Source organism: Danio rerio, chromosome 13 (genome assembly GCF_052040795.2).
Source record: "Danio rerio strain M-AB ecotype USA chromosome 13, GRCz13ab, whole genome shotgun sequence".
Lineage (NCBI taxonomy): Eukaryota > Metazoa > Chordata > Actinopteri > Cypriniformes > Danionidae > Danio > Danio rerio.
This window is the reverse complement of record NC_141033.1, coordinates 26740518-26763428: the sequence shown is the minus strand read 5'-3', so window position 1 is coordinate 26763428 and position 22911 is coordinate 26740518. Positions and strand designations below refer to the sequence as shown.

The 22911-nt window shown below is 34.2% G+C and overlaps 3 protein-coding genes across 5 annotated transcripts in view; 1 reads left to right on the top strand and 2 right to left on the bottom strand.

The window, feature by feature from the left end:
• Window positions 1-999: 999 nt before the first annotated feature.
• Window positions 1000-6412, bottom strand: acta1b (actin alpha 1, skeletal muscle b). Its single transcript, NM_214784.2, is given in 7 exon segments — window positions 1000-1456; window positions 2977-3158; window positions 3244-3435; window positions 4247-4408; window positions 4513-4837; window positions 4924-5063; window positions 6366-6412. Coding segments are annotated over 6 exon segments (1134 nt in total). The 5' UTR covers window positions 5053-5063; window positions 6366-6412; the 3' UTR covers window positions 1000-1312.
• A 2245-nt stretch (window positions 6413-8657) lies between these two features.
• abcb10 (ATP binding cassette subfamily B member 10) lies at window positions 8658-22225 on the bottom strand. 2 transcript variants are annotated; one of them, XM_087279353.1, is made up of 14 exons: window positions 21663-22225; window positions 21379-21578; window positions 19984-20184; window positions 18503-18705; window positions 18115-18249; window positions 16662-16808; window positions 16419-16554; window positions 15351-15446; window positions 15034-15243; window positions 14265-14344; window positions 13999-14179; window positions 13862-13905; window positions 13737-13771; window positions 8658-9849 (listed from the first exon to the last, which is right to left on the bottom strand). In XM_087279353.1, the coding sequence occupies exons 1-14, from the start codon at window positions 21785-21787 to the stop codon at window positions 9594-9596; spliced, it is 2049 nt and encodes a 682-aa protein (XP_087135479.1). In that variant the 5' UTR covers window positions 21788-22225; the 3' UTR covers window positions 8658-9593. The 2 variants fall into 2 exon arrangements, with proteins under 2 accessions (XP_087135479.1, XP_087135478.1); XM_087279352.1 differs by having other exon boundaries at window positions 21379-22225.
• Window positions 21372-22911, top strand: part of urb2 (URB2 ribosome biogenesis homolog) — a 30972-nt gene continuing 29432 nt past the window's right edge. The window contains exon 1 of one of the 2 annotated variants that reach the window (XM_087278406.1): window positions 21372-21722. Coding sequence is in view for 1 of the 2 variants with exons in the window: in XM_087278404.1 (XP_087134530.1) it covers window positions 22153-22344 (192 nt within the window). In the remaining variant the exon portion in view is untranslated. Of the gene's footprint in view, window positions 21723-22090; window positions 22345-22911 lie in introns of those variants that run through there. The other variant, XM_087278404.1, reaches the window with a different exon arrangement.

The window sequence follows — 22911 nt, the reverse complement described above, 5'->3', positions numbered from 1 at the left end:
GTGACTTTACATCAGTTTCTACAGGTTTTATCAAGTCAAATTTAAGACTTTTTAAGACCATTTTAAGACTGAATGAATCAAATTTCAGACTTACACATGATTAAATGCTTAAGATTTTTTAATGACCTTAACAAAAAACATTATAAACAAATGTTATTGTAAGGAAGATAATTAAACCATATTAATAAGTAAATACAGTTAATAAATAAATGTTGTTTTTTTTTACTTTTATTAAAATATATTGCTTGTGATTGGATGGGTGTTGGCCCAATTGGACTTAGCTTTATATGGACAATAAAATTAAGACCAACAACACAATATTAAAATTAGGCTATGAAATTAGTAGTTTTTTTTTACCCCCAGATACCCTGAAAAGCACATTAAACACTAGTATCTAATTTAATATTTCAAATAATTTTTGTGAAAATAAAATGCCTAAATATATGTGAAATAACCCTCCATGTTTAGCATATCAGTTATATGTATGTATAAAAGAAACAATGCACTTATGACCTGTACCTAATATAATATATAAAAGATTAGGCGATTAAACGGAATTTGATTCTATTTTAAATGATTAACTTGAGGTAATACCTAGCAGTTTGAAGACAGATTTAAAATGACAATTAATTAGTGTTTTGTGGTTGCACTGTGATCCTTGAAATGACTCATTTAATAAATTTCTTCTTCTAAATGTCAGTTTTAGTGCATGAATTACTGTTACACTGAATGACATTGTAGTGTATGTCTTACGAAAATCATAATAAATATGATTTAATTTTAAGTAATTTTTTTCCTTGGATAAACTCAATTGTTTTTATTGTTTTAAAAATGTATCTGACCATAACATGTCTTAAAGTTAAATACAAACTTTGCTTTGTATTTAACTTTAGCTATTTGGTTTTAAATAATAATTAGTAAAAAAAAAAAAAAAAAGAGATACTTTTTTCGAGTTAGAAAGCAACAGTTTCTTTTCCAGCAACACTCATTGCGAAACAATTTTTTTCAATCTGAACAATTTATTAACACATATGCGTCACAAAAATCTAAATGATGGACTTTAATAAATTAATGACTATTTATGTACAGATTACAGTCTCATGATGGATATCATGGTTTAATGGTCTTCTGGATGTTGATTGTGTGATTGATTGCTTGGACAGTGCTGGTCCTGCCTCGTCCTGTTCCTGCTTGTTACTCAAGGGTATGTTCATCGAATAACATGTATAAATCTGTCCCAAAGCTGTCCCATAATTCTGAATGTATTCTCCATTATTGTGTGATCCACAGAAGACGGATGCAGCCGATGAATTTAGAAGCACTTGCGGTGGACAATGCTGGGACCTGCCTCATCGTATTCCTGCTTGGTGATCCACATCTGCTGGAAGGTGGACAGGGAAGCCAAGATGGAGCCACCGATCCATACGGAGTATTTACGCTCAGGTGGGGCGATGATCTGGGAGGGAAAAAAAGAGAAGTATGAGCAGGTTAGTTGTTATATCAATGAGGAACGTAAACGTGTTTACATTAGAACTACAAGAATTCTATAATAAGACTGTGCCAAATGCCATTTTCTGGTAATTTTTAAATTTGAAGCTTCTACCTTCTTTATATTTGACTATTTCATTTGCAATATTTAATTGTATAATCGCTTATTGTCCAACTGTTAAGAGAAAGGAAAAGTTTTTTTTAAATGTTGTAAAAATGTTGTATTTGAAAGCCTAAATGCCAAGAAATATGTATTAAAGCTGAATACTTCAATAGATAAAAACTTGTTGTGAATTTATTTGTAAATATAGTAATATTTATAATAATCATACCCATATTATAATATGTAAATCTTATAAAACATGTAAAATTCTATAAAACACTTAAAATGGGGTCTTAAAATGTCTTAAATTTCAAAAACTAAATTTTAGGCCCTTAAAACAATAATAAATAATGAAAAAATAATAAATTTACAAAAATGTTATGTTGTAGGTCTTAAATCATTTTAAAAAGTCTTAATTTTTTTTGTCTAACTAAAGCTACCCAGTTGGGTCTACACACAACCAATTATCAACAATTCATCTAAATAAAACTTATTTTTTATTGCAAAGACATAAAATCACAACAGCTTTTAGACATTTTTACAGAAAAACCTCTAAATTTAATTCCCTAATCAGGAAAAGAAAACTATAAACATTTAAATAAATCCTTATGACAACAATGCCAATATATGCCTTTATATGACCTTCCAATTATACAAAAACTACTTAAGATTTCATAACAGAAATGTATTCGGTTAAAAAACGTTGAAAAAATATTGACATTAAAATATGTGACTTTGAAATAACTACATTTAGATTTTTATTTATTTTTTGGCAAGCAAAATACAAATTCCATTGGCCCAACTGGGCCATTGCAAAAAATCCTAAGTGTTTAGCTTCATACACGTGTAAAATTTCATTCATAATGGTCTTAAAAGGGTCTTTAAAAAGTCTTCAAAAAAAAAAAAACCTGTATTATAAACAAAAAACAAAAAACCCTGTATTATAAACAATACTATGCAGCCACAACTGAAATAAAAATTCATGATTAAACTGATCGGTTCGGTTTGGAGCAATATTAACAAATATTAGGACACTAAACTTGTACTCTAATGCATCAGAGAATGTATTAGATAACAAACACAATAATCTGCTAATTACAGATACTAATTTGAAGTAGAATAATATTCTGTTTTTTTTTTTTAGAAAATAAAAAGAATGTTTCAATGAACAGTAAAACAGTTATGAATGCTTACAAAATATATAAGGTGTATCAATTTGATGTAGAGATACTTTTGTGTGTTTTTGTAATTTTAATAAAATAACAATGCTAGAATAAAATATACACACATGTAAGAAAGTTATGTGTGTTTTATTTCAATGTGAAACCTGTAAAAGGTCTGGCTTGGCAGTTCTAGTGTTAAAAGGACAAGCATAAATACATTACCTTGATCTTCATTGTGCTGGGGGCCAGAGCGGTGATCTCCTTCTGCATACGGTCAGCAATACCTGGGTACATGGTGGTACCACCAGACAAGACATTGTTGGCATACAGATCCTTCCTGATGTCAATGTCGCACTTCATGATGCTGTTGTAGGCGGTTTCATGGATGCCAGCAGACTCCATGCCTGTTCACAAACACTGTGTTAATGAAATGGTATAGTTCTTACGAAAAAACAAACAGATGTTCGAGTAAGGTTTTTCTTTACTCACCAATGAAGGAAGGCTGGAAGAGGGTCTCTGGGCAGCGGAAACGCTCATTTCCAATGGTGATGACTTGGCCGTCGGGCAGCTCGTAGCTCTTCTCCAGGGAGGAGGAAGAGGCAGCAGTGGCCATCTCATTCTCAAAGTCCAGAGCCACATAGCACAGCTTCTCCTTGATGTCACGCACAATCTCACGCTCAGCTGGAAAACAGAGGTGTAGGTGAGCCAGTTGCCAACATAACACAAATCACAAATAGTGTACAGACCAGAGTTATGATAGGATCGTGATAATTTTAATGTTTAGATAGATAAATAGACAGACAGACAGATAGATCGAAAGTTTTGTTGATTACTAATACTATATTATTAATGATAGCTGATACATGGCCTGATAATTATTTGCATTATTAGATTTTAAATAATAATAATAATAATAATTGACTAAAATTTGTCATTTTAATTGTTATAATTAAATTTAGGCATCAAGCAAGTATTATGAAATGTATAAAAAAATCTATTTTCATTTTGAGTTTTGCTAAAAATTACATTTAACAGAGCAAAAACTATAAAAAAAACAACTTTAAAATTATTTAGGATCAACTTTAACTCAGTGTTAGATGACATCAAAGGTTATGTACTGTAAAACATGAAAATATTGGCCAAAATACTCTACTGTACTGTACTTTAAAAGTCTACTATAACTTTAGGTAGGTTTTTTTATTGAAATATACAGTAAAATAAGAGTGCTACAATAAAAATATTATTACAATTTAAAATAATCATGTTATTTTCAGAATTCTTTAAGGAGAAAGTTGAAAAACAATTTGATTGAATTAAAATTAAATGTTTTGTTTCAATGGTTTGTTCAATTGAATTGATCCATACTGAAAAATAAATGTGTTTTTCTTGCATTAAAAACCTTTGAAAGGTGGTGTATATGCACCCAAATTTCATTTGATGAAATAAAACAACATCACTTTTAATATAACACAGAAATGACTGAAATTCCTACCGGTTGTGACGAAAGAATAACCGCGCTCAGTCAAGATCTTCATGAGGTAGTCGGTAAGATCACGACCAGCCAGATCCAAACGCATGATGGCGTGTGGCAGAGCATAACCCTCATAGATGGGGACATTGTGGGACACACCATCACCAGAGTCCAGCACGATACCTTAAATGCAGAATAAAAAATGGTCAGAATCCAGTAAAACATATTGGGTCTTACCCATATATATTAGCAGCATTTGATCTTTTAGGTGTTAAAGTTCCTCTCACCAGTGGTACGGCCAGAAGCGTAGAGGGACAGCACAGCCTGAATGGCCACATACATGGCTGGGACGTTGAAGGTCTCAAACATGATCTGGGTCATCTTCTCACGGTTAGCCTTGGGGTTCAGAGGGGCCTCAGTCAGCAGAGTTGGGTGCTCTTCTGGGGCAACACGGAGCTCATTGTAGAAGGTGTGGTGCCAGATCTTCTCCATGTCGTCCCAGTTGGTAATGATGCCGTGCTCGATGGGATATTTCAGAGTGAGGATACCCCTCTTGCTCTGAGCTTCATCTCCTACGTATGAGTCCTTCTGACCCATACCCACCATGACACCCTGCAAGAAGAAAATTTGGATTTTTAATTGTCATGATATTTAGATTAAGCTTACTGTGTTAAAGAGGAAAATGCAGCAGAACATACCTGGTGACGGGGGCGACCAACGATGGAGGGGAAGACGGCTCTGGGGGCATCATCACCAGCAAAGCCAGCCTTCACCAGGCCGGAACCGTTGTCGCACACAAGGGCGGTAGTCTCGTCGTCGTCACACATCTTGATGTATTCTGAAAGGCAAGATGCTGTCTCAGTACACGCTCAGATAATTTTTTAACATTTTTTTTTTTGCTTTGATTGGCAAATATGTGTCTTTGTGTTTCAATTACTCATAGTTGGAATTAGAGCACGTTTTTAAAAATCATATGTAAAATTTATTAATTGATTTTAATTAAATAATTTTGATTAAATAATAAATGAATATGAAATGGCCTTATAGAGCTGTTTTTCTGGTTTAACAAATTAATATTGAGAAGGATTGGATTAGGTGCAGTTTAATGCAAAGATATTGAATTAAGACTGAAAAGTGATTCTGCAGTTCACTTTTCAATTTCATCTTTGTTTCCATCTATTTACCTTGCCAAAATATTTTCTATCTGTTGTACTTGTGTCGGTTTCATGACTCATTTTAAGTTAAAGTTTCTAAATGATTATCATTCATTACTAATGAAAGGTGAATGACTGCATATCTGAAATAAAACAAATATTTTACAGCAACACACATTTGTCAGTTTATACTTGTTTTAACATTTGAATTTAACCTTTGCTTTAATCCACCTTACTTGTTATACTATTTTGTACTTCTGTATTTTTGGTTGTATGATTTATGAATAACTTTCAAGACTCAGTTTATGAGTCAAACAAATTTATTCATTAATTTTATTAAAATAATTTTAAAGAGATTAAAATTGTTTTTTCATTAAACAGATGCAATTATGAGGTAACTAAATGCTAAACTAGTAAAAAATTTACAATTAGTAAAGAAATATAAGAACAATTAGTCATGACAGCACGTTTTTTTAGTTTATTGTAACTTATTAAACTAAGTTAATCATGTTCTAACTTATTTTTATAAGTTATGCAAGTAGTTTTAAGTCAGTTTAACTCAATATATGTTTAATTGACTTATAATGTTAATTTGATTTAGCTTAAAATTTTAAGGCAAATAACATTTCTTACAGTGTAGTAAATAATAGTAATTTTGTAAGCATTCTTTAGAGTTTACTTTACAATTTATGAGTAAATTAAGGATGACTGAATGAATGTAATGAGAAAGTAGCCTTAGCTGACAAATCTGTTATCCTAAAATATGATTATTACTTAAATTAACAACACAGACAACGACAACATAAAAAACTATTATACATGCTTTTAAATAATGAATTAATTAAGGCTATCATTTATTCCAGATTACCATGAAATCCTGTTAGCCTACTGTCACTAAATAAACCAATCTAACTAGCCTTAAATCTAATAAAGTCAACTTAACTACCATATACCAGTATTGCATGCGTTTAACCACGTCCTCTTACCTTTCTCTGCTGAAGCTCAGTGCAGAACAACCGCTGGTGGATCCAGTCACAAACTGCCTGAGGCACCGGCACTTTATATACTCACCGCGTTTGTCGCCATGTGTACAATTGAGGATATCTGTATGTTCGGTTGGAGTTTTTCCTCATTCTTCAACCATATTAGGCACTGGCAGGGTAAGTGAGGGGTGATTTCCTAGAGAAGCGGCGTGTCTCCCCCTGTCCTGCAGGGTCATAGTGAGCAGGACTGTCCATTTACGGTTTGACAGTCATCACTGCAGGCCCAAGTGTGGCCTGTATAAGGAGCTGGGCGGTGCTGATACCAACACCAGCCTTCTCCACATGGTGCTCCACCGTATTAGTGTATTATATCTGTAAGAGAGTACGCTTTGTTCACAAACAGTTTGATATAACAGTGTTGCTGAAGTAGATTCTGAATGAAATTTTCACCAACGAGATTGAAATGATAATTTCAGTGATGAAAATTTAGAAAAAATTTTAATGTAGTTATTTTGTAAGACGTTAATGTATGTACAATAATTTATTTATATCTCCTAACACTGTATGAATAATGCTGTAAAAAGCCTTCACAAATAAATACACATCGTAAAGAAAGTCATGTAGGTGAATTGTGTGGGTAGTCCGAATTTTAAGACGTGCGTTTTCTATTTTAGACACAAGAGAAATTTTGTAGGCTACCATCTGTTCACTGCTCATTTACTGCCAGTTTTCCAGGCAGATTTACTGGATGGTGTTCATGATATTTTATTTTTATTTCTCTTTTTCTGTCTCTATCTATATATTAAATACATATTTAAAATATTTGATGACACGTTCAAAGAATAAGGATCACTGTGCAGCCTTAATTTATTGTAAGTTTAAATATTTGCTGCTATGTTCTTCACATGTTCTTCACATTTGCTGCTATGTTCTTCTATGTTCTAGAACGCTATGTTCTAGAACATGATTAACTTAGTTTAATAAGTTACAATAAACTAAAAAAAACATGTTCTGTCATGACTAATTGTTCTTATATTTCTTTACTAATTGTACATTTTTTTACTAGTTTAGCATTTAGTTACAATTTAAACAATTTTCACCTCATAATTGCATCTGTTTAATGAAAATACAATTTTAATCTCTTTAAAATTATTTTAATAAAATAAATGAATAAATTCGCTTGACTCATAAACTGAGTCTTGAAAGTTATTCATAAATCATTAACCAAATTAACCACTAGGTTTTTACATTTTGTTTTAATTCCTGTTATCACTGCGATTATCCCTGAAAACCATAATAGGTATTTATGCGTGGAATGCAACCCAGATGATGATAACACACTGAAGGGCCCCTGGATCACCTTATCAAGGCAAGGGACTTGACTTCCACCTTCTGCCTGCCATAAAAGACACGCAAGTGGCTCCCCTGTTTATGCATGAATGGTTTTATTGTGGATTTATACTATGGGTATGTTGTGATCTTTGTAATTTCATTTGACTTATTTTTATATCACATGATAGCTGATAATAAGGGTTGTAACAACATGGGCTATAAGCATCAGACTATTGGATTTTGCTGAGATGTTTGCACCCTTTCAAATGAAATTGAATATGAATACATATGGATGGAACTATTATTTCTCTAATGTGTTGACATTTTACTTTCTAAACATTTTTTCCAAGCATTAAGGTAGACACTAGTTTATTATGCTTTCTATATATTTAAAGTCTCTTGTTCACATGCTTTTGACTGATACAGTATCAATATTTTATATCTGAAAGAGCCAATATTGGATAGAATATTGGGTGGTAATATTTCATTATTTGTTGCTGGGTGGTGTGTGACTGCTCTGCATTCTTTACTCTAAAGAGGCCCCTGTGTCTCTGTGCAAGCAGATATGCTGCCATAGTTGGTCCTGGAGCTTATGTTGAGCAGCTGAATGAGTCTTGAAGGCAGTAGCCACAGTCACTTAAGGAGCTTACAACAGCTCCTGCAAACCACAATCTCCTTGCTTGAATTTAAGCAGGCCTGGTGATTTGGATTTTGAGGTTAAGAGAAGGACACAATCCTAATGAAACTACTTAAGTACTGAGTTGTAGTAAAGTCTGATAGTGATCAGTTTCTTACATCAGCTATTTTGTAATAGTAGATCCAATTCAAATCTTTCATTTAGCCAACTTACTGTACAGTATGCTGCCCCCTCTTGGTTTCCATAATAATATGCCATTTATTTTCAATGGTCAACAGCCCCCTCTTTTGGCATGTGTATGTTCTCACAGAAGGTCATGCCACGTCCAAAGTTACAATGTCATTTATTAGGAAGAGTGCAGATAAAACAATAGAAAACAAAAAATACACATTTCACAAACTTAAACCTAATAAGTTACCACACTAAATATTAAAATCTTCTAAAATTCCGAATAGATTTATTTTTATTTCAGTGGCACATATATAAATATATATATATATGTATATACAGGCTGTAGATGAAAGTACATTAAAATATCTCTGTTATAGTGTTCTCGTATACAACTGAGACAATAATATATACCCTTTTTCGTCTATTACAATAGTCCATACAGGTGCTGCTTTTAAATCAATATCTTCATTATTGACAACAGAAAATGGCACTGTAACCAGGTCAAAGTTTGATTTACATCCCAGTTAAAGCTTTGTGGTTTAGGATTTAGGCACGATACATTGACATCAGTGTCATTACCAAAGTAAATAAGAAAGGACAGAAGCACTGTTTCTGTAACCATAAAAATAAAGAAGTCATTATCCATGTTACTTACTGAAAATAAGCAGAACAAATGTGTAAATACTCCCAGTGAGTGGTTTTATGTATAATTTAGATTACTTCTTCATGAATAAGGCCCTTTGTACACTTCAATTACTTGATAATCACATGTTTCTTAATAAACGGCTGACATGATTTATTACATGTTACATAAAGCAACTTGATAAGTCTCATATATAAAATTTACCTCATATTCCTTTTTAGTTTTCCATAGACTATGAAAGCATAAAAACAACTGAATAAAAAGCAGTGTTTATGGAACTCAGATGAGTATTATATTATGTCATTGTAAATAACAATGATCAGTATACAACTGGTTTCCAGTTACTTGATACTGCACATGCTAAAAAGCTACATTTCAGTGTTTCTTTTTTTTTTCTCGGAGTGCTCAGTAAAGAGACTTTTAATGTGTTTGAATGTTTGTTTTTCTCTTATTTAAGGAGCGCCTGTTTCTGCTCGGCCTGCAGGAAGGCCTGTTTCTCCATGAGTTTGCGGAAGAGTCCCTGGTCATTGGCTAAGAGCTGCGAGTGGCTGCCGATCTCCATCACACGGTGCTGGTCTAGCACTGCCACAGAGTCTGCGCTCTGGATGGTTGAGAGACGATGAGCGATGATCAACACTGTACGGCCGTCCATCAGCCTTTCTAACGCCTCCTGGACCAAAAACTCATTCTCTGCATCCAGAGCACTGAAACACAGAGCAGTAAGAGAGTAAGTCCATTCATTTAGCTATTCTCATAACAAGACAAACCATTAATTCAGAAAAATGTACATGGGTAGTTGCCAAATGGAGAGTTAAATAAACAATTTTTGCAAAGATCAAAACATTTTTGTAAAACAGAATTTTTAAGGAAAAATTATAATATAAATGTAATTCTGATGTTTGAGAGAATTTAAGGGGTCACTATCTTTATCAATTCTTTAATGTTTTTTATATATTTATTTACTTTTAGTGAACTGTTCCCTAAATACATCCTATGGTGTGACAGAAAAATAAAAATAAAAAACAATACTACAAATTTATACACAAATAGCATGAGAGTGATTTATCTTTACTGTTGGGCACTTATCTTCATACACACACACACACACACACACACACACACACACACACACACACACACACACACACACACACACACACACACACACACACACACACACACACAAAGCTCAACATAAATAAATAGGATTAGTCAGAATTAGATACAGAAACCAAATCTGGAGCTTATCTAACAAAATAACTTATGATAACAGTCTATTTAAAAAAAAAAAAAAAGCTAAATTCAAGAGAAACAAAACATTTATAACATTTTGTTAAAATATAGAGGTGTGTAATTTTTTCCCCAAACTTTTGCAAGAATTTAAAGTATTATTTTTTCTATTTCTTAAGATATTCGGTGCCTAAAATATTATTTTAATAATAATGTCCATGTAATAAATCAGTTTTGTTCAAATTCACTGAAATATATGACCTATTTTCACTGAGAAAATCGTAAAAGAATTAACAGGTGCACGTCATATGCTTCACGGGGGCTTCAGTCAAAAGATCTTGCATGGGATCCTTCAACTAATTAAATCAATAGTGGAATTGCCCGATTTATGTTTTTAGAAATGTATTGATAAAAATTATTTACTAAAATAGCCACTTGTAAAATTAGGCCTAAGATAGTTATTAATGAATTTAACAATATAATCACGCAGTAGGTAGTGCTGTCGCCTCTCAGCAAGAAGGTCGCTGGTTCGAACCTGGGCTCAGTTGGCGTTTCTGTGTGGAGTTTGCATGTTCTCTGTGCGTTCGCGTGGGTTTCCTCTGGGTGCTCCGGTTTCCCCCACAGTCCAAAGACATGCGATGCAGGTGAATTGGGTAGGCTAAATTGTCCGTAGTGTATGATTGTGTGTGTGTGTGGATGTTTCCCAGAGATGGGTTGCGGCTGGAAGGGCATCTGCTGCGTAAAAACCTGCTGGATAAGTTGGCGGTTCATTCCGCTGTGGTGCGCAAGATTAATAAAGGGACTAAGCTGACAAGAAAATGAATGAATTAATGAATAAGTTTATAAGTTTTTATAACAAGAGGTACATTTAACTACATTTTAAATGATGTCAATACTATATACATTTTTGTCATGTGTAACATTGAAAATGCAATGTCATGTCAATAACCCACATAATTAACATTTGAATCGCTCTTTTAGAAATCATTTTGAAGTGAACTGCAGTGTGCAATAAACTGCTGTGTGTAACTTGAGATAAGTCATAACAGGTATGGCAGGTTGAGATTTTGGCAAATCTGATTAAAAGCCTTGTTGTCATGGTTGATTGTAATGGGCTTGTGGTGCCTTATGTACAAAATCATGGCAACAGGGTTGACATGTAAAGATTGAACAGAACTGACAAACATAATGAAAGCACATAAAGTGATGATAAGAGCAGAGACTTTGACTAGTTCTTCAGTGACCCTGAAAGAGTAATGTCATGATGACAATGTTGACATATATTGGTTTTATTCATCTGTGCTTTCTTTCTGTTGTGTTGCTTGCTTCTAAAGCACTTTGACAAAGCAACCTTCAAAGCAGGGGTGCACAAACATTTTCTTATGAAGGGCCAAAAACCAAACTTGGTTGAGGATGATGGGCCAAAGGTAGATATAGCAAACTCTATTCTATTAAAGTTGCCTAGAAAAATAACTAAAAAAAACATTGCTTTATATTAACTAATCCAGTATACATTTTTTAATTTTATAGTGAACTTATTAGTTAAAAACACTGTCATTTATAACAGAATGGAGCTACACTAGTCAAGCTGCTCCTGTTTTTGCTCCTTAATTTGCTCACCGATGTCTGCTGCATTGTCCTTTATTCATCGAGTGAGTGACAGTATCTTTATATTTTAAAAAGTCAGATTCATTAACAAACATGTAGTTGAAACGTTTTATTCCAGTTTGCTTTTTGGCAGCAATACAAAAAACAAGCAAAAAAGGTTATGTTGAATTAGAAATGACGATCTCTGTTCAAAGCATTGGCTCCAACTCTTCCCCGCGTGAACTCTAACTGGCCCGCGGGCCCTAGTTTGAGCATCTCTGTTTTAAAGGCTCTATACAAAATTAATGTATTAACAATATTCTTAATATTTCAGGTATTTATTCATTCATTCATTTTCTAGCTTAGTCCCTATTTCAGGTATTTACGCGTACGTAATGGACCATCAAAAAAACAATAAATCTGTCAATCTAAAATTATTTTTATTTCTGTATATGTGTATGCATGAATATATATACACATACAACATGTTTGTTAATATATCTTTTTTATTTTATAATGGTATATACAGTCAGAATTATTAGGCCCCCTAAATTATTCGCCCACTGTTTATTTTTTTCCCCAATTTCTGCTTAACGGAGAGAAGATTTTTTCTACACATTTCTAAACAGTTTTAATAACTCATTTCTGATAACTGATTTATTTTATCTTTGTCATGATGACAGTAAATAATATTTGACTAGATATTTTTCAAGACACTTCTATACAGCTTAAAGTGACATTTAAAGGCTAACTAGGTTAATTAGGTTAACTAGACAGGATAGGGTAATTAGACAAGTTATTGTGTAATTGTAAAAAAATTATAATTTTGACTTTAAAATGGTTCATAAAAATTTTAAAACTGCTTTTATTCTAGACAAAATAAAACTTTCTCCTGAAGAATATTATCAGACATACTGTGAAAATTTCCTTGCTCTGTTTAACATCATTTGGGAAATAAATAAAAAAAACAATTTAAAGGGGGGCTAATGAGTCAAATAACAGTCAAATAGTCTTCAAATAAAAACAGAATCTGTTAAGAGCTTTAAATTTCCAAAAAAATAAATAAATAAATAAATGTTCCTCTTCTGAAAATTGATATTCCATAATCTAAAAAAAAGTCATATTAACACATCATGGCACCTTTTTATTACTTTTGGCAAAAACAAATCTCAAGAATGACATTTTAACTAGGCCCAACTATAAATTGAAAATCTGTAAATGTGTGTGTGTGTGTTTAATCAGTTAAAGTCATCCTGCTGATTTGATTTAGAAGGGCTTTTTTTTTGTGAGACAGCTCACCGGTCAGGTATAAATCCACGCTAAAATATCAAGTTAAAAGTCATGATATCTTGTGTAGAATAGATCCAGCTCCCAACCCAACTTTGAGAATAAATTAATGGCGATATTTTTTTTTTCACGCGATAAAAGTCTCGCATTAATGCCTATGACGGCCCACCACTAATAAATATATATATATATATATATATATATATATATATATATATATATATATATATATATATATATATATATATATAATATATGTGTGTGTGTGCGCGCGTGTATATTATATGTATGTATGTATGTATGTATATATATATATATATATATATATATATATATATATATATATATATATATATATATATATATTCCCTCTTAGCTGTATACTGCATGTAATTGAAATGAAAACCAAAAGCATATAACTGAAAATAGAACAAACACACACAGATTTGATATGGGTGATTTGAAGTATTCAAACATGTATTCTCACCTCGTGGCTTCATCCAGTAAAAGTATTTTGGGATTCTGTGAAAAGCGTGACAAAATAAATCTTGTGCGCCGCTGCTAAACAACAAATATTTACAATTCAGTCAAATACTAAAGCTGCCAGCTTACCTTCAGCAGGGCTCGTGCTATGGCCACTCTCTGCTTTTGTCCACCTGTTTATTCAACAAATCATTGAATTATGCATTAAAGGTCAGATAAATGACTCAAACATGAATTCCACTGGAGTATCAGAGGTTCATTCATACCTGACAGCAGAACCCCCTTCTCTCCCACCACAGTATCGTAGCCCTTGGGAAACTCCTGGATGAAGTCATGAGCATTGGCGATCTGTGCCGCCCTGTAAATGTCCTCCACTGTCACCTGACTCGGATCCGGCGCTCCATAAGCAATGTTCTCAGCAATTGAACAGGAGAAAAGGACCGGTTCCTAAAAAAACATAAGAACATGCTGAAATAAGTCAAATTATAGGAGAAGAGGGTATGATCCTGTATCTGCTGAAGGCTTTTCTTACCTGGCTTACAGTACCAATGTGACTCCTTAACCAGTAAGGATTCAAGTCTCGAATATCATGACCATCAACACTGACAATACCTGCATTTAAAGTAAAACTACACATTACTAATGCTGTCATATACAAGTTATTCATGTACAAAATTAAAACATTTTAAGTCCCTCCGGTATAATTTTCAGATTGTTTATGTATTTCTCAAAAGGGGCGTCAATATTTGCAGTGTTTCTTTGGCAGTAAAAATATGCAAAAAATTGTAATTTAAATATTAATTTTATTAATAAGCTTTAATCATAAAACTAAGAGTTCATTTTTTGATTTAAGAAAATAAATTAAGGGCAACTTATTATTCTTTATATACATTTTGCCTACTTTTTCCCATTTAAATAATTGATTTACATTTATTTACCTTTAAATAACAAGTGCATTAAATTGCTATTTTTTATCCAGCTAATAAACTGAGCTGCTTGTTTCTTCTCACATTTGATTGTGATTCATATGGGTCATTTAAAACCTGATATATAAAGTATAATAATAAGGAATGAGAACACACTTTTCTGGCATGATTAAGTCAAGATTACAATGTGATGACTTTATGATAACATCAAATGATGCATCTGGCTTCCCAGAAAAATCTGCGGGAAATCTATGACATTTTAGAAATAGTTAATGCTTGACTCAGCTGTGCAGCATTTTCAATATTTTGTTTTAAATACAGAAACTGCAGAATCAGAAAATTGACTGCTTTAATTCTTCTTTTTTCAGTTCTCACCTGAATCGGGATCGTATAACCGCAGCAACAGTGAGACTAGTGAGGATTTGCCTGAGCCACTGGATCCCACCACTGCCAATACTGACCCTGCCGGCACATGCAGACTTAGGTCCTGGAAGATGGGGGAATCCTTCCTCGTTGGGTAAGCAAAACTCACATTACGAAACTCCAGTTCTCCTTTTAACAGCTCTGATGTTAGTACAAGCCCCTCTAATAAAGGAAAAAAAACAGAAGACAGAAAATTACATTACTGTCATTATTACAAATGCTCTAAAATTAAGTATTTAGTCATTATATTAAAAGGAAATTATATTTACCATTGAGGGGAAATTCAGGCTTTCGGTCTATGAGTTCCCACAAACGAGTACCAGCACCAAGACCTTTCATCAGCTCAGAGTAGAATGAGCTGAAACCTTACATGAATCCACAGAAAAATAGTAAGTTTTAACTTTTACACAGCGTTTCTACCTATGAATAAGGCTCAGTGTAAAAATCGTCAACCCCCACAAGAGCGGTTTTGTTGGGAAATCCCAACAGGACTGTGTTGAAAGCAACCTATTCTTTGTGTGCTCTCATGTTGCACTCTGGGTACAGAAATGATAAAGCATGGCTTGGGACCTGATGACCTAAATGAAGTGACTTCCATGTGAACCAGTTGATGAGGAAAATGAAGCCCAGGATATGCCTGGCTGAACTGAAAAGCTATCTGAAAAGATTCTATTATATGTTGAGGGGCACAAACTACTATTCAAATGTTTGCCATCCGTAAGATTTATTCTTTCAGAATTCAATTTACTGTAAATACAGTAAAAACAATACTGAACTAAACTAAAAAACTTGTATATCAAACGTTGAAATATGCCATTACTCCAAAAATCATTCTAAAATGATGAGCGGTGTGCAAGAAACCTTTTCTGTCATTATATATTTGCTTATGATGTTAAAAAAGAGGTTCTGCTGCATAATATTTTTGAGGAATCTACAGTATCATGATGTTTTTGCAGGATTCTCTGGTGAATCGACCTAAATATATCACGAGACCTAAATATATCATCAGGAACCATGGGTATACATTAAGTTTTATCTATATGTGTTTTATTTACTTTCAAAATGCTAGAAACCATTGATTTAATTGCAGTTTCAGCTAAAAATCCTCTTTGACGTTTAACTGAAGGAAAAGCACCATCTATATCTAGAATGACCTAAGGTTAAGTAAAAGAACAGCACATTTTCATTTTTATTTAAACTAACCCTTTATCCCATTTCTTTCAAATAGATACATTTATAAAGTAACAGTAATAATGGATATATTACAAATCTTTATGAGCCTCAAAAATTTGTAAAGTAGTGTATGTTCATTCAGGTTTCCAAGCTAATATCCTCACCTGCAATGCTGATGCCTACCCAGAAGGCATACATGAGGAAAGACGAGAGCTGCCCAACAGTCATGGCCTCACTGGCCATCAGCAAACCTCCCTTATACAACACACTCAGGATGATGACATTTCCACTCAGCCCTGTCTGCAAAACAAATCAGGACAGATGAACTTAAACTGAGTTATTACACCCTATAAATGACAGTTCTGCTATAACTTAAATACATATACATCAATTAAGATGCATCTTACCACTCCATAGAATCCAGCAGAAACCACAGCCTCCTTCTTGGCTAGTTCGAATATATGGTCAACCTTTTGTGAGTACTTCTGCACCTCTGTCAGCTCTTTCCCAAAAGCTCGGACTGTCCGCAAGTTGCTGATCCTCTCTTCTGCCAGCTATGAGATGCAGAGCAGCTACAGAGTAAAAGGATCTCTTGGCCACTTGGCGTCATTACATTTAGAAAAGTTTATAAATATTTGGACATTGACACTATTCTAACATTTTTAGCTCTATACAACAACACAATGGATTTAAAATTAAATGACTGTCAGCTTTAATTTACATCCAAATCAGGTGAACGATGTAGAAATTACAGCAGTTTGCATACGTGCTTCCCACTTGTTTAGGGTCCAAAAATAATTGAACAATTGCCTTCTAAGCTGTTCCATGACCAGATGTGTGTTATTCCCTCATTATCCCAATTACAATGAGCAGAAACAAAGGTCCAGAGTTTATTTCAAGTGTGCTTAGAATCGGTTACTGTCAACTTTCAAGATGAGATCCAAAGAGCTGTCGCTATCAGTCAAGCAAGCCATCATTAGGCTGAAAAAACAAAACAAACCCATCAGAAAGCAAGCAAAATCATTAGGCATGGCCAAAACAACTGTCTGGAACATTGTTTAAAAAAAAAAGAACGCACCAGTGAGCTCAGCAACAAAAAAAGCTCCAGAAGACCACAGAAACAACTGTGGTGAACGACAAAAACATTCAGAAAGAAAACACCAATCACAACAATTGGCCAACATCTGAACTGTTTCAGGCAATATTTTATGCTCATATTAAGCCAAATGCTTCAGAAATCATTGGACGACGATTCACAGTGCAGATAGAGAATTATACAAAGCATACTGCAAAAGCAACCAAAGTGTTTTTGAAGGGAAAGAAGTGTAATGTTATGCAGTGGCCAAGTCAATTACCTGACCTGAAATCGATTAAGCTTGCATTTCAGTTGCTGAAGACAAAACTGAAAGAAAAATGCCCCAAGAACAAGCAGGAACTAGAGACAGCTGCTGTAGAGGCCTGACAGAGCATCACCAGGAATAAAACCCAGCGTCTGGTGATGTCTATGTGTTCCAGACTTCTGGCTGTAATTGAGCACAAAGGATTTGCAACCAAGTATAAAAAAGTGCAAGTTTGATTTCTAATTTTCATTGTCGTATTACTTTTGGACCCTTAACAAATGGGAAGCACATATGCAAACTATTGTAATTCCTACACCGTTCACCTGATTTGGATGTAAATATCCTCAAATTTAAGCTGACAGTCTGAAGATAAAGCACATCTTATTCGTTTAATTTCAAATTGATTGTGTTGGTGTATAGAGCTTAACATGTTAGAATTGTGTCAATGTCCAAATATTTATGGACCTAACTGTATGTAATCAGCAGTAAAACATGCAATAAAATCCACATGATGTCTTACCTGTGTGGCCTCTGCTAATGCGTCCTGTGTGCGTCTCGATATGGATCGTAGAAATCTACCAAAAATGACAGCCAGGCAAGCAATAGGAGGAACCACCATCAGCACAAAAGCTGCCAAACTGGGTGACACGTACAACTGAGAAAGAGAAAGAGAAAGTTCAAGAGAGAATTAATCATTGGTGATGGATGTAAACAAAACTCGTGATTCAGACATTACATCTACCATGAACTCATAGTTTCACAAGGAAACGTTAAAATAAAAGAGCATTGACACCAGAATCACTTCATCAGAAAAAGGAAGCCAAAGAGAGATGGGGCAGCTAGTTTTACATGAGTACCATTAACGTGGCTAGTAAAGGAAATTAGCTGCTAAAGGTCAGGCATCTCACCATCATGCCAACTCCGGCTCCGGCCTGAGCCAGGGAACGCAGCCCATCAGACAGGTTATCAGTGAGGCAGCGTCCGACAATAGCTGTGTCTGCTGAAAGCCGGTTAATAAGTTCACCGGTTCGGGTCTTATCAAAGAATCCCAACTCCTGCTTCAAAATTGAGGAGAAAAGGGATTCGCGCAACTTTCGCACAATCTGTTGTCCTGTGAAAGCAAGAAAGACCTATTAGGGATAAGGCACAGTAATGTATGCTGGTCACATGGAATGGACTAAACAAGACGTAAAGTATTAGTTCACCAAAAAATGAAAATTCAGTTTTTTTACATAGAGCAACATGTCGGTGTCATGTCGTTTTAAACCGCTGAGATCTTTGTTCATCTTCGAAACACAAATTAAGACATTTAAATGAAATCTGAGAGCTTTCTCATCCTCCATAGAGGGCAAAAGTGGTGACCTGTACAAACTACAAAGATCAGAAAAGTACCAAAAATATTGTCAAAACAATCTATGACTTCAGTGCAATCAAACTGTAATTGTAAAAAGCTCCAACAACACTTTTGTGCACTAAAAAAGCCTATAAAAACAACTTTTTGGGTCAATAAAATGTTTTTAAAAAGTCCCTATTGGTAACTAAGGATGCATTTATTTGATCATAACTACAGTAAAACAGAAATGTTTTAAAATATTGCAATTTAAAGTCACTGTTTATATTTTAATGCTTTATAAGCGATTTATTTATCATATGAGAAAGCTTAATTTTCAGTGTCTTCAGTATCACATGATCTTTCAGAAATCATTGTTATATGCTGATTTATTCTGCAATTCATGGTTCAAACGAAAATTAAACATTCTTGATTATTTACTCAGCCCTGGGCCATCCAGGATGCACATAACAGAGTTTCTTTGTGCAAAGGAAAAAAAGGATTTGAGGAACAGCATTACAGGATTTTTCACCAATTAGTGCAAGTGAATGAGGGTCACTGTAAACCATTTTCGATGGTCCAAAATCTATATTTAGGTAGCTAATGCTACAGTAGCACATTTGACAAATATGGGTTGTCTGCCTAAAAAAGTAAATAATCAATAATAAAAGTTTATTTTTATTTTACCTTATTTATTGGATAGGACAATAGAGAGAATTGACAGGAAAGTTTGGGGAGCAAAGAGAGGGGAAGGATCAGCATAGGACCTTGAGGTGGGAATCGAACTCTTGTCGCCGTGAGCACTGGAGTACATGTGTCGATGTACTTTACATTACATCATTGGCACTGACAACAATCTTGATCAAAGAATCTAAATCAAATCAATCTAAATCCAAGTTTTAATTTTTTTGTTCCAACCATTGCTATTAAAACTGTTATCATTATCAATGTTGGTAACACTTATGCTGCTCTTCATTGCACTCTTTCAAAATCATATTTAGCCAAAAGTAACCTACTGCACTATGAAGCATCTGTCTTGTTTCAGCATCCATACTTCACCTGAGATTTGCATGAGGTAGACACGAGCAGCGTTTGCAGCGCCTCCGCAGAGGAAGACGCCTGTCAGCATGAGGCAGAGAGAGGTGAGGGATGAGCTGAAGTCCTCGGTGGGGCTGGTGTAGATGGTGTCGATCACTTTTCCCAGAAAAAAGGGTGCAGACATGGTGACAGTGCTGGAAATCACCAGAAACCCCACAGCAGCTATAAGGAGATCCAGAAGGTCATTTCCAAAACAAGCCATAGATATTAAAAAAAACCTCCATTAATTTAAAAAAGTAATTGTTCTAAAATTTGTTTTTTAATTGATAAATGTTTTATGCCAGATAACCATAAAGCACTGTTTATCAAACCTTTATTTGTTCTCTGTAATATTTATATATTCTTAATTAATTCACATTTATGCAGATCTATGACCTAGAAAAACACTTGATCACCCCAGTCGATCTACATGAATGAAATCTTTCCAAATAGAGCTATTCAAATCATCTGGTGAAACTATAATCATGTCGCAATATATATCACAGCAAACAAAATATGGTGCCGCGCATATATATTTATATTATATATACATATTTGGGCTGGATGATTAATTGAAAAGTAATTGAAATAGACATTCAGAACCTATAATCGATCTAATTTTTCCAGGTCAATTTTTTTCAATTACTTTTGAGTATGCACAGGTATGATCTGGCACAACCTTTGTGTGGTAGCATACCTGCGCAGCTCTAAAAAAATGTAACTACAGGTTTGCACTACATTGACAATGATTGGAAGCTGCGCCAGAGATGCCTTGAGACGGCATATTTTCAGTCACAATAAAATTATTATTTATAATAAAATATTTATTTACAGAAGACGTAATAATGCACTGTTTAAAATATTATTTACAGGATGTTCAAGAGATACTGCTTACTAATATGAAATTACTTTTACTAGGAGAAACATAATACAAATTATTAATTTTGTTTCCAAAAGTGCAAGTAAGGTGAATTATGAGGGCAAAAAAAAGTTATTAATTAAAAAATATATATTTGTTAAATGATCGTAATCAAGTTAAAACGTTTAAATAATCAAGATTTTGATTTACACACACACAGACACAAATGACAAAAAATTTGTATTTTTAGGACAAAATGTGACCTTTAAATACAGTCTTTTATTATGTCAACAAATCATACATGTTCTAAACAATGGTTCTAAATATGCCTGATTTGTTGGTGTATAAACTATTGATACACTGAATGATATTTTAGAGAGTGTCTTCTGCACTTCATGGCCATAATGTCATTAAATAAATAAATAAATAAATAAAAGCTAAATTCTAAATTACACTGCACAAGAGATAAAGTCCTAAGAGATAAAGTTACAAACAAAACACTAGCACGGTTGACTTGCCTGTCAGTCTCCATCTCTGCGGATGCGCCAGCTGAAGGAGCTTCTTGACATCTTCCGAGGGAACAGGTAACGAGTCCGCTGTGGTTTTCGCGCGGCTCTCCTGATTTACCACAGACTTTGAGGTTTGGTTTGAGTCTGTAGATGTGCTATAGAGAGCAACTATGTGTCTGGAGTGCTTAGGTGAAAATAACCCTTCAGTTCTAAGACAAGAGAGCTTGGATATGTTTCTTCCCTTATACACAGGCAACACACAGATATCAAACGATCCATTTTTGCGCACTTGCCTGCTCCACGTTCTTGATGTCCGGGTTGACCAGTGATGAAAAGTACTTGACCGACAGCAGGTAATGCTACACTGTTGCAGTTTCCCGATAGCAAATCCTGTCATTCGCAACATTGTCCCATACATTTAAAGAAAAATCGAAACCAAATGAATATCACAAGTCTCTAACTAATCATCATCTGTCTAAACTTCGCGTATATAGTCAGATGACCAGTGTGAAAACCGGAGTGTCAGGACTGACTTGTAACTGCATGACACACAGTTAGTGTTAGAAAGAGCGACTACTTGTCCGGGGTCGACGGTTACTGAGGTTTATCTGTTCCTGACAGTTTCCACATCCAGCCCTTGTTTTGCGTTATCTTTACACACGCCCAGCGATTTCACCGGCAGCGCCCTGTCACAAAAACCTGCTGCGCGACATCTGTCGGTCTTTAATCCAAACAACGTCAATGACTGTCCAGCTGTAGAAAAGTGGCGTTTGAAGTGTTTTAATGATAACAAGAATAAAAGGTGACCCCGGTGATTTCCTTGAGGTTCGAGGAGGCGAAGCGTTACTACACCAATGGAAGATCTCAATCATAGATCGTAGCATAGATGGCGCAGTCGACTGGTCAAAAGCGCCGCCATCTTGGAAAGGTCAACAAGAAGCGTTAGCGCTAAATAACACCCATTTCAGGAATATTGTAAGTTTGAGCAGTTTTGTCATCTAAAATAATAGTTGGGCAAAAATTAACAATTGTTTCTATCAGTTTTAAAAGTATGAAAACAAGGTGTTATTTTATGCGTTACGTTTTTTTTTCAGACGCTATGACACTCAATACTTACTAGGACTTTCTCAATACTTTGGTCACTTTTGCAAAACTCTTTACACAATTCTCCTAACCGACTTTCAGCTTGGCAAAGCAGTTCATTTCACATTCAAAATGCACCACTACTACCAAAATACTTCATTCAGGTCTCAAATAAAATCATTATTCTAGAACACTAGCAAAGGTTGACAGCCAACAAACACACTTTGTTACCCAAAAACAATGACACAACATATGTAGCATTACACAGTGTTTTCTTGTGTAAAACATTTATAATTGCAATATATATTGTTTATAACTATAATATATGTTACTGGAATTAATCAGACATTACGCAGAATTCGTCAATATTTTATGTCGTTTATTTATTTTTATTTTTTTACACTAAGTAATTCCAAAATACAAGAATTTGTACACAAACCTATTTTGCTATTTTCCTAA